Source organism: Lolium perenne, chromosome 3 (genome assembly GCF_019359855.2).
Source record: "Lolium perenne isolate Kyuss_39 chromosome 3, Kyuss_2.0, whole genome shotgun sequence".
Taxonomy (NCBI): Eukaryota; Viridiplantae; Streptophyta; class Magnoliopsida; order Poales; family Poaceae; genus Lolium; species Lolium perenne.
This window is the reverse complement of record NC_067246.2, coordinates 44,409,490-44,426,995: the sequence shown is the minus strand read 5'-3', so window position 1 is coordinate 44,426,995 and position 17,506 is coordinate 44,409,490. Positions and strand designations below refer to the sequence as shown.

Below are 17,506 nucleotides of genomic sequence, written 5' to 3'. Positions count from 1 at the left end.
GTTGTTTATGATCTTGCATGCTCTCCGTTACTAGTAGATGCTCTGGCCAAGTAGATGCTTGTAACTCCAAGAGGGAGTATTTATGCTCGATAGTGGGTTCATGTCTCCGTGAATCTGGGGAAGTGACAGAAATCTCTAAGATTATGGATGTGCTGTTGCCACTAGGGATAAAACATTGGTGCTATGTTCGAGGATGTAGTTACTAATTACATTACATGCAATACTTAATGCAATTGTCTGTTGTTAGCAACTTAATACTGGAGGGGGTTCGGATGATAACCTGAAGGTGGACTTTTTAGGCATAGATGCATGCTGGATAGCGGTCTATGTACTTTGTCGTAATGCCCAATTAAATCTCACTATACTCATCATAATATGTATGTGCATGGTCATGCCCTCTTTATTTGTCAATTGCCCAAGCGTAATTTGTTCACCCAACATCTTGTTTATCTTATGGGAGAGACACCTCTAGTGAACTGTGGACCCCGGTCCAATTCTCTATACTGAAATACAATCTACTGCAATACTTGTTTTACTGTTTTCTGCAAACAATCATCTTCCACACAATACGGTTAATCCTTTGTTACAGCAAGCCGGTGAGATTGACAACCTCACTATTTCGTTGGGGCAAAGTACTTTGGTTGTGTTGTGCAGGTTCCACGTTGGCGCCGGAATCTCTGGTGTTGCGCCGCACTACATCCCGCCGCCATCAACCTTCAACGTGCTTCTTGACTCCTACTGGTTCGATTAAACCTTGGTTTCTTCTGAGGAAACTTGCCGCTGTCGCATCACACCTTCCTCTTGGGGTTCCCAACAGATGTGTCAACTACACGCATCAAGCAAATTTAAAGCCTTTGTTGCCGGGGAGATCAAGACACGCTGCAAGGGGAGTCTCCACTTCCCAATCTCTTTACTTTGTTTTTGTCTTGCTTTATTTTATTTACTACTTTGTTTGCTGCACTAAACCAAAATACAAAAAAATTAGTTGCTAGTTTTACTTTATTTGCTATCTTGTTTACTATATCAAAAACACAAAAAAATTAGTTACTCGCATTTACTTTATCTAGTTTGCTTTATTTACTACTGCTAAAATGGCCACTCCTGAAAATACTAAGTTGTGTGATTTCACAACCACAAATAACAATGATTTCTTATGCACACCTATTGCTCCACCTGCTACTACAGCAGAATTCTTTGAAATTAAACCTGCTTTACTGAATCTTGTTATGTGAGAGCAATTTTCTGGTGTTAATTCTGATGATGCTGCTGCCCATCTTAATAATTTTGTTGAACTATGTGAAATGCAAAAATATAAAGATGTAGATGGTGATATTATAAAATTAAAATTGTTCCCTTTCTCATTAAGAGGAAGAGCTAAAGATTGGTTGCTATCTCTGCCTAAGAATAGTATTGATTCCTGGACTAAATGCAATGATGCTTTTATTGGTAGATATTATCCCCCTGCTAAAATTATATCTTTGAGGAGTAGCATAATGAATTTTAAACAATTAGATACTGAACATGTTGCACAAGCATGGGAAAGAATGAAATCTCTGGTTAAAAATTGCCCAACCCATGGACTGACTACTTGGATGATCATCCAAACCTTCTATGCAGGACTAAATTTTTCTTCACGGAATTTATTGGATTCAGCTGCTGGAGGTACCTTTATGTCCATCACTCTTGGTGAAGCAACAAAGCTTCTTGATGATATGATGATTAATTACTCTGAATGGCACACAGAAAGAGCTCCACAAGGTAAGAAGGTAAATTCTGTCGAAGAAACCTCTTCCTTGAGTGAAAAGATTGATGCTATTATGTCTATGCTTGTGAATGATAGGACAAATGTTGATCCTAATAATGTTCCGTTAGCTTCATTGGTTGCCCAAGAAGAACATGTTGATGTAAACTTCATTAAAAATAATAATTTCAACAACAATGCTTATCGGAACAATTCTAGTAATAACTATAGGCCATATCCTTATAATAATGGTAACGGTTATGCTAATTCTTATGGGAATTCTTACAATAATAATAGGAACACACCCCCTGGACTTGAAGCTATGCTTAAAGAATTTATTAGTACACAAACTGCCTTTAACAAATCTGTTGAGGAAAAACTCAATAAAATTGATATTCTCGCTTCTAAGGTTGATAGTCTTGCCTCTGATGTTGATCTTTTGAAATCGAAAGTTATGCCTAATAGGGATATTGAAAATAAAATTGTTACTACAGCAAATACCATCCAAGTTAGAATTAATGAGAATATAAGATTAATGGCTGAATTGCGTGCTAGGTGGGATAGAGAAGAAAATGAAAAACTAGCTAAAAAGAATAATATAGCTAAAGTTTGGACTATTACCACCACAAGTAATGTTGACTCTTCACATGTTGCTGCACCTCCTACTATTAATGGTAAAATAATTGGTGTTGGCAATGTTTCTACTCCTAGTGCAAAGCGTACAAAACTGCCTGAAATTGCTAAAACTGCTGAAATTGCTTGTGATAAAACTGCTGAAATTTTTTCCAACCTTGGGGATGATGATCCCATTGCTGTAGCTCATAATGATTTAGATTTTGATGATTGCCACATCTCTGAAGTTATAAAGTTCTTACAAAAACTTGCTAAGAGTCCCAATGCTAGCGCTGTAAACTTGGCTTTCATAAAACATATTACAAATGCTCTCATAAAAGCTAGAGAAGAGAAATTAGAGCGCGAAGCCTCTATTCCTAGAAAGCTAGAGGATGGTTGGGAGCCCGTCATTAAGATGAAGGTTAAAGATTTTGATTGTAATGCCTTATGTGATCTTGGTGCAAGTATTTCCGTTATGCCTAAGAAAATTTATAATATGCTTAACTTGCCACCGCTGAAAAATTGTTATTTGGATGTTAATCTTGCTGATCATTCTACAAAGAAACCTTTGGGGAAAGTTGATAATGTTCGCATTACCGTTAACAATAACCTTGTCCCCGTTGATTTTGTTGTCTTGGATATTGAATGCAATGCATCTTGTCCCATCATATTGGGAAGACCTTTTCTTCGAACCGTTGGTGCTATCATTGATATGATGGAAGGTAATATTAAATATCAATTTCCTCTCAAGAAAGGTATGGAACACTTCCCTAGAAAGAGAATGAAGTTACCTTTTGATTCTATTATTAGAACAGATTATGATGTTGACACTTCGTCTCTTGATAATACTTGATACACACTTTCTGCGCCTAGCTGAAAGGCGTTAAAGAAAAGCGCTTATGGGAGACAACCCATGGTTTTTACTACAGTACTTTGTTTTTATTTTGTGTCTTGGAAGTTGTTTACTACTGTAGCAACCTCTCCTTATCTTAGTTTTGTGTTTTGTTGTGCCAAGTAAAGTCGTTGATAGTAAAGTTCATACTAGATTTGGATTACTGCGCAGAAACAGATTTCTTTGCTGTCACGAATCTGGGCTGTTTTCTCTGTAGGTAACTCAGAAAATTATGCCAATTTACGTGAGTGATCCTCAGATATGTACGAAACTTTCATTCAATTTGAGCATTTTCATTTGAGCATGTCTGGTGCCTCGATAAAATTCGTCAATACGAACTGTTCTGTTTTGACAGATTCTGCCTTTTATTTCGCATTGCCTCTTTTGCTATGTTGGATGAATTTCTTTGATCCATTAATGTCCAGTAGCTTTATGCAATGTCCAGAAGTGTTAAGAATGATTGTGTCACCTCTGAACATGTTAATTTTTATTGTCCACTAACCCTCTAATGAGTTGTTTCGAGTTTGGTGTGGAGGAAGTTTTCAAGGATCAAGAGAGGAGTATGATGCAATATGATCAAGGAGAGTGAAAGCTCTAAGCTTGGGGATGCCCCGGTGGTTCACCCCTGCATATTCTAAGAAGACTCAAGCGTCTAAACTTGGGGATGCCCAAGGCATCCCCTTCTTCATCGACAACATTATCAGGTTCCTCCCCTGAAACTATATTTTTATTCCATCACATCTTATGTGCTTTTCTTGGAGCGTCGGTTTGTTTTTGTTTTTGTTTTGTTTGAATAAATGGAGCCTAGCATTCACTGTATGGGAGAGAGACACGCTCCGCTGTAGCATATGGACAAGTATGTCCTTAGGCTTTACTCATAATATTCATGGCGAAGTTTCTTCTTCGTTAAATTGTTATATGGTTGGAATTGGAAAATGATACATGTAGTAATTTGCTATAATGTCTTGGATAATGTGATACTTGGCAATTGTTGTGCTCATGTTTAAGCTCTTGCATCATATGCTTTGCACCCATTAATGAAGAAATGCATAGAGCATGCTAAAATTTGGTTTGCATATTTGGTCTCTCTAAGGTCTAGATAATTTCTAGTATTGAGTTTGAACAACAAGGAAGACGGTGTAGAGTCTTATAATGTTTTCAATATGTCTTTTATGTGAGTTTTGCTGCACCGGTTCATCCTTGTGTTTGTTTCAAATAGCCTTGCTAGCCTAAACCTTGTATCGAGAGGGAATACTTCTCATGCATCCAAAATCCTTGAGCCAACCACTATGCCATTTGTGTCCACCATACCTACCTACTACATGGTATTTCTCCGCCATTCCAAAGTAAATTGCTTGAGTGCTACCTTTAAAATTCCATCATTCACCTTTGCAATATATAGCTCATGGGACAAATAGCTTAAAAACTATTGTGGTATTGAATATGTACTTATGCACTTTATCTCTTATTAAATTGCTTGTTGTGCGATAACCATGTTTCTGGGGACGCCATCAACTATTCTTTGTTGAATATCATGTGAGTTGCTATGCATGTCCGCCTTGTCTGAAGTAAGAGAGATCTACCACCTTATGGTTAAGCATGCATATTGTTAGAGAAGAACATTGGCCCACTAACTAAAGCCATGATTCATGGTGGAAGTTTTAGTTTTGGACATATATCCTCAATCTCATATGAGAATAATAATTGTTGCCACATGCTTATGCATTAAAGAGGAGTCCATTATCTGTTGTCCATGTTGTCCTGGTATGGATGTCTAAGTTGAGAATAATCAAAAGCGAGAAATCCAAAATGCGAGCTTTCTCCTTAGACCTTTGTACAGGCGGCATGGAGGTACCCCATGGTGACACTTGGTTAAAACATGTGTATTGCGATGATCCGGTAGTCCAAGCTAATTAGGACAAGGTGCGGGCACTATTAGTATACTATGCATGAGGCTTGCAACTTGTAAGATATAATTTACATAACTCATATGCTTTATTACTACCGTTGACAAAATTGTTTCATGTTTTCAAAATAAAAGCTCTAGCACAAATATAGCAATCGATGCTTTCCTCTTTGAAGGACCATTCTTTTACTTTTATTGTTGAGTCAGTTCACCTATTTCTCTCCACCTCAAGAAGCAAACACTTGTGTGAACTGTGCATTGATTCCTACATACTTGCATATTGCACTTATTATATTACTCTATGTTGACAATATCCATGAGATATACATGTTATAAGTTGAAAGCAACCGCTGAAACTTAATCTTCCTTTGTGTTGCTTCAATACCTTTACTTTGATTTATTGCTTTATGAGTTTACTCTTATGCAAGACTTATTGATGCTTGTCTTGAAGTACTATTCATGAAAAGTCTTTGCTTTATGATTCACTTGTTTACTCATGTCATATACATTGTTTTGATCGCTGCATTCACTACATATGCTTACAAATAGTATGATCAAGGTTATGATGGCATGTCACTCCAGAAATTATCTTTGTTATCGTTTTACCTGCTCGGGACGAGCAGAACTAAGCTTGGGGATGCTGATACGTCTCCGACGTATCGATAATTTCTTGTGTTCCATGCCACATTATTGATGATATCTACATGTTTTATGCACACTTTATGTCATATTCGTGCATTTTCTGGAACTAACCTATTAACAAGATGCCGAAGTGCCGATTCTTTGTTTTCTGCTGTTTTTGGTTTCAGAAATCCTAGTAACGAAATATTCTCGGAATTGGACGAAATCAACGCCCAGGGTCCTATTTTGCCACGAAGCTTCCAGAAGACCGAAGAGGAGATGAAGTGGGGCCACGAGGCGGCCAAACCCAGGGCGGCGCGGCCTGGCCCTTGGCCGCGCCGACCTGTGGTGTGGGGCCCTCGTGTGGCCCCCTGACCTGCCCTTCCGCCTACTTAAAACCTCCGTCGCAAAACCCCCAGGACCGAGAGCCACAATACGGAAAACCTTCCAGAGACGCCGCCGCTGCCAATCCCATCTTGGGGGATTCAGGAGATCGCCTCCGGCACCCTGCCGGAGAGGGGAATCATCTCCCGGAGGACTCTACGCCGCCATGGTCGCCTCCAGAGTGATGAGTGAGTAGTCTACCCCTGGACTATGGGTCCATAGCAGTAGCTAGATGGTTGTCTTCTCCCCATTGTGCTTAATTGTCGGGTCTTGTGAGCTGCCGAACATGATCAAGATCATCTATCTGTAATTCTATATGTTGTGTTTGTTGGGATCCGATGAATAGAGAATACTTGTTATGTTGATTATCAATTTATATCTATGTGTTGTTTATGATCTTGCATGCTCTCCGTTACTAGTAGATGCTCTGGCCAAGTAGATGCTTGTAACTCCAAGAGGGAGTATTTATGCTCGATAGTGGGTTCATGTCTCCGTGAATCTGGGGAAGTGACAGAAATCTCTAAGATTATGGATGTGCTGTTGCCACTAGGGATAAAACATTGGTGCTATGTTCGAGGATGTAGTTACTGATTACATTACGTGCAATACTTAATGCAATTGTCTGTTGTTAGCAACTTAATACTGGAGGGGGTTCGGATGATAACCTGAAGGTGGACTTTTTAGGCATAGATGCATGCTGGATAGCGGTCTATGTACTTTGTCGTAATGCCCAATTAAATCTCACTATACTCATCATAATATGTATGTGCATGGTCATGCCCTCTTTATTTGTCAATTGCCGAACTGTAATTTGTTCACCCAACATGCTGTTTATCTTATGGGAGAGACACCTCTAGTGAACTGTGGACCCCGGTCCAATTCTCTATCTTGAAATACAATCTCTTGCAATACTTGTTTCTTTGTTTTACGCAAACAATCATCTTCCACACAATATGGTTAATCCTTTGTTACAGCAAGCCGGTGAGATTGACAACCTCACTGTTTCGTTGGGGCAAAGTACTTTGGTTGTGTTGTGCAGGTTCCACGTTGGCGCCGGAATCTCTGGTGTTGCGCCGCACTACATCCCGCCGCCATCAACCTTCAACGTGCTTCTTGACTCCTACTGGTTCGATTAAACCTTGGTTTCTTACTGAGGGAAACTTGCCGCTGTGCGCATCACACCTTCCTCTTGGGGTTCCCAACGGATGTGTCAACTACACGCATCAAGGTGGTCGAGGAGAACTAGAGGAAGGAGGGGAGCGAGATGGTGTGTGGATTGGAGGCCGGGGCATTCTCGTTTTATAGGCGCGGGAGAGTGCAGTGCGGCACGGGCAGGTCGTCATCGTCGACGATTCTACAGCGGCGGAGAGGCGTGAGCGAGGGTGCAGCGCTGTTCCTGGCGTCATGCCGGTCCTAGTGCGCGTCATGGCGCAACAAGAGGGGGACGGGATGGCTCGACCGACGTCGTCGTCCTCGCAGTACCGTGGCGGACATTCGTCGACGGTGATGGCGGCTACAGGGCTCGCGCGGGCCAATGGGGTTGTCTGGGAGGTAGAGGGTGACGTGCTAAGCGTGTGAGAGAAAGGAGAGGGCGAGGGAAGGTCAGAGGTGATGGGGCGATGACGTGCACCGTCGTGTCCAGTGGCATGTCCACGCACGCTCTAGCGCGTCTAGACGTCACTGGGCACGTCCTTTGCTGGCCGTTGCACGCGTCTCCTTGGCCCAGGTCTGGCATCAGCAGGTGCAGCCGTGCAGGAGAGTGAGGAGAGGCTCAAGGACAAGGTTAGGTCAACTAGATGGGAGAGGAGAGGATGATGGCATGGAGGAGGCATGATCACCTCGGCATGGCCATGTCTTGGTCAACATCATCATTGTACAGTGGTACAAGTGCTTAGCATTGCTCGAGGGGTGCAACGGGGTGCTGTGGGAGGTCAATGGGGCTAGAGTTTAGGTTAGAAACCACTAGATAAAAGAGGGTATGGAGTTGGCAGATTAGTGCACCCAAGGTGTTTGATGAAATGGCCGCATGAAGTTTAAATTCAAATTTTGCCAAAATATTTTATGGGTGTGATTCAAATAATGTTTGGAACCTAGTGGTGGAGTTGGTTTGCAAAATGGAAAAGATTTGGTGAAATTCAAAATGGGTATGATCTTGTTTCTGTTTCATAGTTGCTACTTTGCATTCCTATAATAAGCAATTACAAAGGAATTTGCATGGTTGGTCAACACCAAAGATGATCATCTTGATGTGCTCTTAGATGAGGAGAAAAGAATTGAGAAAGTTTAGTTTAGAAATTTCTTAATACAGGGGCTCAAAGTAGGTACCCTGATATAAATGTCACTTTTGACCATTATCATATGTGACTTGGTTTTGATATTGCTTTTGATTTGTTTTGTATTTCTTTGATTCAAAAGTTATTATTTTGAGTTTAGTTATGTTTCCAAACCATTGGCACAAGGTAAAATGGCCTAGGTTAAAGTTTTACAAAAAAATAGCCATAGGCTCATATGTGATGTCATTTTTATTTTATTTTCCATTTTCTTTGTTTCCCTTTGATCAAAGTATCATGGTTTAGGGTATTAGCAACATTGGTAAACACTCAAGCAAGCATCATGGCAAGATTACAACATATATGCATTAAATCTATGTACATAAGGGAAAGTGATTCAAAAAAATTGTTGGCTCCAAAATTTGGAAAAAGGGAAATTGAGTTTTCTTTGTTTTGAAAAAATTGGGGTGTTACCGTTCTTCAGGGATAGTACGAGGCTTGGGCGGTGGTGGTAAAGTGTGTTTAGTTTCTAAAAAATTTACAAGGGCATTGGTTCTGGCAAAAACCTGGTTGGGCGGTAAAGAGTTTTTCATTTCTCTCCTTCCACATGCACCAAAAAATGTGAAAATGTGGTTGGATGTCTGAGGGCTAGCATGTTGGAGATTGTGTTGGTTATGTGGTTGGAGTTCGCTGCTAAGATATCTGACCTAATGTGCCAGTGAGAATGGAACCAAACAGCTCTAGCAAAGGTGCAAGTGAAAAATAAATGTGCATCATCCTCTGGTAGTCCGCACCTGCAACAAAATTTTGTGATGTGTTTGGAGCACCTCGAAGCTCTTTCTCTTGTGGGAATATCTCTTCTGATAATTCTCCATGAGAAGGCCTTGGTGCGGGGTGTTAATTGCTTGTCTTCACAAACCTTGCTGAGGATGTGCAATGTTGTGTTGTCAGGGGGAGTCAGTCTCTGCAACCCTGCATTATAAAGTGCCTGCAAGAAAAGCTTGATGGGAAGTTATACTACCGCGCTCTCGCAGCGATTCGCACTCTCGGCTGTTGGGTGTTCACCTCCATACGATCACAGCCATCTATTTAGTCAGTAAGATCTTGCTCCTGTTTAGCTCCCACCCATCATTGGTTGTATAGGTGCAAAAATGGGTATGCACAACGTTCTCCTCACATTATGGACAAATCAAACGATATTCTAATTCGGATATTCTAATGGGTATGCACAATGCTCTCCTTACATTATGGTGATCAACAAATATAGCATTACTCGATGATGTTTCAATGATGTGATCAATCATACTCGTTCTGAAGGTACACTGTTCATCACATAGCCGATAGTGAGATACCGGCTTGGGACTCATAAGAAATTTGGTTTCTGATATTTAGGCATGCCGCATCTTTGGATCAATTCCTCTCTCTATTTTGTTTTTTGCATTAAAGAATATGGCCTTAACGTCTTGTTCGTTGCCTTCTAAAGGGATTGCAGAAACTTATACCTTAGCCACTAATCCTTCTGAAAGTATTTTATGCTACAGGTTTGGGTCATGTATGTCTAATTATTTTTTGCATTTTACAAAAATAGTGGATGCAGGGAAGTTTCCCTATTGATCTCAAAAATGATCAATCTGCAGCATTTCCAAGGTTACCCTAAATTTAGAGGCCAACTCATATTATCCTTAACAAGTATTGTTATAATTTGGTTGCATGTGGGCAATGTATGATGTTATATTTTCATATGATTAATTTATTGATTTAGGAATTTTATTAAGTGTGCATGTGCGCGTGCTCGATTACTAGTCTATCCATAAACAAGAGTATGGGGCCTGTTTGGTTTGTGGCCCCAACTCACCCTACCAAAAAAATGGTCATGCCAAATATCTTTCCACATGTTTGGTTCATTACCAATTATTTGGCTGCCTTTGGACTACTTGTAGTTTCCTTCATTGATTCTTGCCAAAATTTTGGCAACCTGTGGGTGGCAGAATTCCACGCCAAAAAATTGGCTAACCAATTTTGGTAGGGCAGCTGTAGGAACAATCCAAACACACCCATGGTCTTTATCTGATGAGGTTTACTAGAGCCTGAACTTGTATAAATATTTTTTCTCTCTCTCGTGCATTAGCCCAGAGGATTTCCGTGTGTACGCTGCCCCTGTATAATAAATTACAAGTATGTACCCCATGATACACCCATGATATAAAACACCGCTAGTCCATGACATGCAAAATGTGAGGCCATATTCACATATTCCAGCAACTGTTCATAGTAATAATATCCACATTAGTCCGTGGTGGGTGCACATCCTGCAGATATCCATTCAAACACAAGAGCCCTGATGGAGCTAGATACTGCTACCATATATCCATCTCCTTGGCGCATAGTTTCTCCGAACTAGGCACTGCGAATGAGTTCCATGTTTAAGACTTAAACGAAGCTCCCACATAAGGTCCATCCATGCCATCCTTATGCAAATGTGGGGTTTGGAGGAGGTAGCATAGCAGCACAAGGGAAATATGGGAAGTATCGTGTGGACGGAGTGGTAGCATAGCGACACAAGGGACGGAGTCATGTAGGGAGCCCTATGGAAGAAAGAGGAGAGAAGTCGGGGACATAAGTTGAGGAGGCCAAGCACTTTGAAGGGCCGACTTACTGATCTTTTTTTTTTTGATCGGCCCATAGGTGGAAATTGTTTTCCTTGATTATTAGAATATATATGTGGGTGATGAGAAATTTCATAAGTTGTGTGGATCTTACCGAGGTTATGAAGAACGGTAAAATTTCATTCTTTCACATGTGCAAACACAAAAATGGATAGAGGGTATGAAGAACGGTAAAAAAAAATTTTAGATAAAAGGCATTAGAAGCACAACTTTAAATTAATAAATCCTAAGAGGTTCAACACAAGAGTACAGTATTCCGCGGCATACAACTTAGCCAAATGAACTAGCATTACACGCACACACCACACCACGGAAGAGATAGGGGTCCTCCCCAAAAACCAGCCAAGAGACCACAATGCTCACTAAGAACACCATGGGCTTCAGACGCTTGTCCTCAAGGAAGCGAACAACTTGCAAAGCTCATCCATCATCCAGCATAAACCTTCATGGTCCCTAGTCTTGGATTTGATACTCCACATATGCAAGAAAACCATAGTTTTGTAGATAACATTAGTGGGGTGGTTCATTACTTTCTTTTTAATTGTCAGCTTATTCCAAATGTTCCACAATGCCCAGGACTGCACAAGAAACAACACCACGAGCAATCTACAACGATAACTCGCCAAGCTGGAAAGAATGTGATAAAATTGGGCAAAATTCGTCGGGTGCAAGCTGCACCCCAGTAGCTGGCGAAGCACACTCCACATGAATTTAGCTAAGGAACATGAGAAAAAATGTGAGCGCCATCCTCAGGGGCACCACATAGAGAGCAAGCACCATCAGGCGGACCATTACGGGTGGCGATCTACAGACTCGACGAAAGCTTATCCCGCACCAACTTCCATGAGAGGATCTTAATCTTGAGAGGCACCACCCCCACAGATATCTTTAAAGTGGGCTACCATCGCCCCATGCGACAATTTGATGTACATCAAATTAACCGAGTATCTACCAAATTAGTCAAGATGCCAGACCACCTGGTCATGGCCCGAACCTAAACCCACATCCACCACCAGAGCATAAAACTCACGCCACTGAGCCAGACCCAACTGGTCAAGGGAGCGGTGGAAACGAAGCGGCACTCCGTCGGCCTGGCATACCTGAGCCACCAGAACTGTAGTGTTATTGCAGATAGAGAAGAGAAACGGGAACATGTCTTTCAAGGGAGGATCTCCAATCCACCAGCCCAACCAAAAACGAGTACGGGAGCCATTCTGCATGACGAACTTAGGCCCCAGGATAAAGTAATGTTTGACAGTGCAGTTTGTTCCAAAATTGAGAGCCCCATGGCCCGTATCCGCAAACAAGTTATTGGCATCTCGATATTTGGATCGGATTAACTGGGCCCAGATGGCGTCCTCCTAGTGGTACAATCTCCACACCCAGTTTGGGAGAGGTGCAATATTCATTTTCTTTGTGTTTAACAGTCCTAAGCCCCCCATGGTTTTGGGTATGCTCATTGTGGTCCAGTTAACCAAGTGATATTTGCGCTTCGGACCCGAGCCCTCCCAATAAAATTTGGAGCAAAAAGTGTATAATCTAGCATGGATTCCATCCTGGAGCAAAAACAATCCCATCGCAATAATTGGGAGGTTGTCCAGGCATGCGTTGGAGAGGATGAGCCGACCTCCGAATGTGAGTAATTTGCTAAGCCAGGGTTCAATCTTGCCTGCCAGCTTCCTGACCAAGAAGAGCCATTGCTCCAAGATCAGCTTCCTATCCATAATATGTAAGCTGAGATACGAGTACATGAAAGGGAAAGCCCCATGCTTAAAATTGAGCAGGTTGGAGATTCTAGATTGTTCTTCCTCAGGTTGGCCCAAGACGATCACTCCACTTTTATGGTAGTTGATCTTCAGGCCCGACATATCCCCAAAGCACATGAGCAGAAATTTCAGATTTGCAATGTCTTCGTCAAAGGACAAGGATAAGTGTATCGTCCGCATATTGAAGGTGTGTGATTTCCCCAGGAGTTAAGTGTAGTACCACACCATTGATGTGACCCGCCCCTGCACCAGCCAACAAGATACGAAATAGAGCTTCCTCTATGAAGGTAAAGAGGAGAGGGGAAAGTGGGTCCCCTTGTCTCACTCCCCTCTTGTTCCTAAAGAAAGCTCCTATCTCCATGTTGATCAAAATTGCCGTCTTGCCACCCAGCACCCGTTGGGAGATGCGATGGATGAAGCCTTCCTTAAAACCCTTACAGTGCAGAACTTCTTCTAGCAAATCCCAGTTAACATGGTCATAACCTTTTTCGATGTCGAGCTTGAGTAGGACCCCTCCTATTTTTTTAGCCCGCAGTTCGTGAACGATTTCGATCAAAGCAAGCGAGTCGTCCAGGATGTTTCTTTCTTGATGAAACTGTTTTATTGGGACTAATGATGCGATGGGCGATCGGGTCAAGGCAGGTGGTGTAGGCTTTGGAGAGAATTTTGAAAATTACGTTGATCAGCCCAATTGAGCGGAACTGGGTGATCTGGTCTGCTCTAACTATAGAAATAGTTTATGTGGTCAATGAGATGGAACTTTAGAATAGATGATAGAAGGAGGCAAGGATGGGAACAATCTGAGCAACCAACAACAATGATACTTGTTAGGGTAGCAAGGGGTACAGTCAATGGCAGCGCAAAGCCTATAGATTAAAAAATGCGTAGATACATTCATATCAAGAAAAAAAATGCGCTACTTGTTTTGAAACGAAGATAGTAGTGGTAAGGCTCACATTCCACCGGTACCATGATCCGATTTTCTTGTTGATGCTATGCTCGAACCCATACTAACTATATATCTCTCCGGCCAATAGCTCAATTAGCTTGACATGATTCACCGTATCCGCCATCACGAGGACGACTGTGTGCATGGTCTTGAGCTTATATTGGTCACTCGACGTAGTTCTCCACTTACCTTGTAGAGCACACATGGCCTTGCGGATGTGCCGACACGGAGAACCGGCATTCCTGATCTTCTCTCGATCGCCTATTAAAAATTAGAACCATATATAGAGAGAGCGATGTGGTTCCTTGTTCCTACCCCTTAAACTACTAGACTAGATAGCCTTGTGTTGGTCGTGTGATGAAAATAAGTATTGTTAGATCCCATTCATGCATGGGTCGAAACCTTATCACTTGACTTAGTATGCAATGACACAATGTAGATATAGACATGTTGACAAATGATAGATGGATAGGATTGGCACTCATGATTTTCTTGGAGATAAATACTTCAAATTTATGGAAGTGTGTTGAAATAAATCCTTTTATACTATAGAGACATGCGGCCTCATCAATTATTTTCTCTGTAATAATGCACATAAAAATTCATCGTTATCATAACTACTGGTGCATGAGCACATGCTCTGCTTATCTGTCCATGTGTTATAGTAAGTACTATATTTCACTCCGTCTCTATCGGCATCTACCAGCCAGACAGACACTTACATCATCCCTTACGGTAACACATGGTATATACCACACTACTACAGTATATACTACTACTCCATTAAGTAAGTAAAGCAGGACCTCTATCGTACGCCCCCTGCACCAATCCATCCAGCGATATGGCGCCAATCCTAGAGCTCAGCGTCCTCGAGAGCGCCGTTGTAGCGCCCTCGGCGCCGGCGCCGGACACGGCCTGCTCCCTGCCGCTCAACTTTTTCGACGTCTTCTGGCTCAACTCCCCGCCGGTGGAGCGCGTCTTCTACTACCGCCTCATCCCAGGCACCAGCGATGACATCACGTCCATCCTCTCCAACCTCAAATCCTCGCTGTCCCAAGCTCTCGGCGCTTTCTACCCGCTCGCCGGCCGCCTCCGCCTCACCCCGGGGACCGACGATCGCTACGAGCTCCACTACCACCCGGGCGACAGCGTCACCTTCACCGTCGCCGAGTACGACGCCGACGTTGACGAGCTGGCCGAGGACGAGGCGAGGGAGGTCGCCAAGATCTTGCCGCTCGTGCCGCCACTCCCGGTCGGCGTCGGCCCGGTGCTCACCGTGCAGGCTACGGTTCTGCGCGGCGGCCGCGGCCTCGCCGTCGGCTTGTCCCTGCACCATGCCGCCTGCGATGGGGCGTCCTCGACGCGGTTCCTCCATACCTGGGCCGCCGCGGCCGGCACTGGCACTGGCGCACCACCGCCCCCTGTCATGGACAGGACACTCCTTGACGACCCAAGCGGCGGCTGCCCCCTATACAAGTTGCTGAGCACCGACGAGATGGAGTACGTCAAGATGGCTGACGACCAGCTCGTCGCCACCTTCACGCTGTCTAAAGAAGACATACAGCGAGTGAAGGACGTCGTAGTCGCCGCCGCTGGTGCCAGGCCGCCGAGATGCACCTCGCTGGTCGCCACCTTCGGCTTCATCTGGTCGTGCTACCAGAGATCCAAAGACGATGCAGCAAGTAACAGCGAGCAGACTCACTTCATTTTCCCCATCGACCAGCGCTCGCGGATGAAGCCCGATCCCATCCCGGACGAGTACTTCGGCAACTGCATCGGCGCCGCCATGCAAGCCGCACCCAAGAACCAGCTCGCCGCTGCCGGCGCCGATGGCCTCCTCGCCGCATGCACGGCCATTGCCGCGGCGATCGAGCGGGCGGTGGGCGAACTCGGGTCGCCGGAGAAGATGGCGCTGTGGATGGAGCGGATAAGAGAGGCCAGCGCGTCCGGCGGCGGGGTGCTGACCGTGGCGGGCTCGCCGAGGTTCCGGGTCTACGACGTCGACTTTGGGTTTGGCCGGCCGGCCAAGGTGGAGATCGTCTCCGTGGCGAGGACCGGCGCCATGGCAGTGGCGGAGAGCCGCCAGAGCGGCGGCGGCATGGAGGTGGGCATGTCTCTGCCGCCGGCTGGCATGCAGAGGTTCCAGACCTGTTTCCACGACGCCATCACGTGGCTTCATCAGCAATAATGTGCATAATTGTTTTTTCTCTTTTACGAGCCAATAATTGCACGCTTGATAATTTATGATAGCAAGTTGAGACGAGCAGTATGTGAGCTAGGTTAATATTGGTCCAGTGAAGTGGTGGTCATGCAAGAGTTCATGACTTAGAAATTGTTATTTATTTGGCGGTCATGCAAGAGTTCATGACGCGGACTTTTGGGTCCCGTGTCTACGCGTGAGGATGAAATTATGCAAGAGTTCATGACTTAGAAATTTAAAAATCCTGGTACAATTGTTATTTATATTGCACCGAAAGTGTAAAATTACTGCTACAAAACATTCAAAGGATTTCAACCTCAATTGCACCATACAACAAAAAATCCACTACAATTATTTGGCGGATTTGCATCAAAAGGGGATAAAATCTTCTACAAAACTTTGTAAGGAGTTGCATCTCACGGAGAAACATTGCAACACAAGAATAAAATTCTCACTACAATTTTTATGTGGGATTGCGTCGAAACTGGAAAATTTCTGCTACAAAACAGAACATTTAAAAAATATTTCCACCTCAATTGCAGTGATAGCTTTGCTCGAGGAGGAAGAAGACTCGCGCGCTTACACTCGACACACGTAGTTTTGCTACAACACACATCTACCTTTTCTCTTGTTCACTCGGTACTGACTCAACTGAATTATAGGGATTAAATAGCTGACCAAATGCAGCAGCGCACACCCACTAGCCACTACCTAGCATGCACACACGCACGGTCAAGCCACTAAGAGCATATCTAGCCGCGTCCCCAAACGGCGTCGGATCGAGTGTTTGGGGGACGTGTTTTATTTGTCCCGCGTTTGGGGGACGCTGCTGGGGAGCGCCGTCCCCAAACAGAAATTCAAATAGTTTGCACTCAAAAGAGATCGTTCCCGCCGAAATCGTCGGGATCAGAGTAGCTGCGATCAAAGTACCGGGCGCGCGATCATATTACAGGCCGACGTAAAAATTAGAAGAAGGGTAAGGGGTTCGGCGACGGCGCATCCTGAGTCGACGTAGGCCCGTCGATCACGACGACCTCGTCGTGATCTGCCCGGTGTGCATGCTCGTCGCCGACGCCGAGGCAGAGGCCGACGCAGGTTGATGAGGGGGATCCCAGCTGATCCTCCTAGGTGTTGTCCGATCTTTCACGATGCACCTTGATGATCCATAGGACCGATAGATCTTGAACTCCCTTGACAGATTCAAGGATACTCAAGCACATATGATTACTCTTGACAGACTCAAGAACTCTCACACCTTTATTGGATAACCGGACGAACGTCCAAGACGCTGTCACGCACGCCGATCCCATAGGAACGGTGATAGTGTGAACTCGAAGTTCTATATGTTCTGGATTCAGTCTAATCTAAACCTAACCCTAGCCGCCCCACCTCCTTATATGAGGGGGAGCGTGGCCGGCCAGCCCTTATTGGGCTGGGGCGCCCCACTATGGGCCTAGCCCTAGTTGGGTTGGACAGACCCAATCCCAACAGACACACTA

At 43.9% G+C, this 17,506-nt stretch overlaps 1 protein-coding gene across 1 annotated transcript; it reads left to right on the top strand.

Moving 5' to 3' along the window:
• Nucleotides 1-14,501: 14,501 nt before the first annotated feature.
• On the top strand, nt 14,502-16,249 carry LOC139830007 (malonyl-coenzyme:anthocyanin 5-O-glucoside-6'''-O-malonyltransferase-like). The gene has a single exon (XM_071827907.1). It carries the CDS (start codon nt 14,649-14,651, stop codon nt 15,993-15,995), a length of 1,347 nt encoding a protein of 448 aa, XP_071684008.1. The 5' UTR covers nt 14,502-14,648; the 3' UTR covers nt 15,996-16,249.
• Nucleotides 16,250-17,506: the final 1,257 nt, after the last annotated feature.

Bases quoted from the DNA above. Each gene is read 5' to 3' on its own strand.
- LOC139830007 (XM_071827907.1), top strand. From the start codon at position 14,649: ATGGCGCCAATCCTAGAGCTCAGCGTCCTCGAGAGCGCCGTTGTAGCG.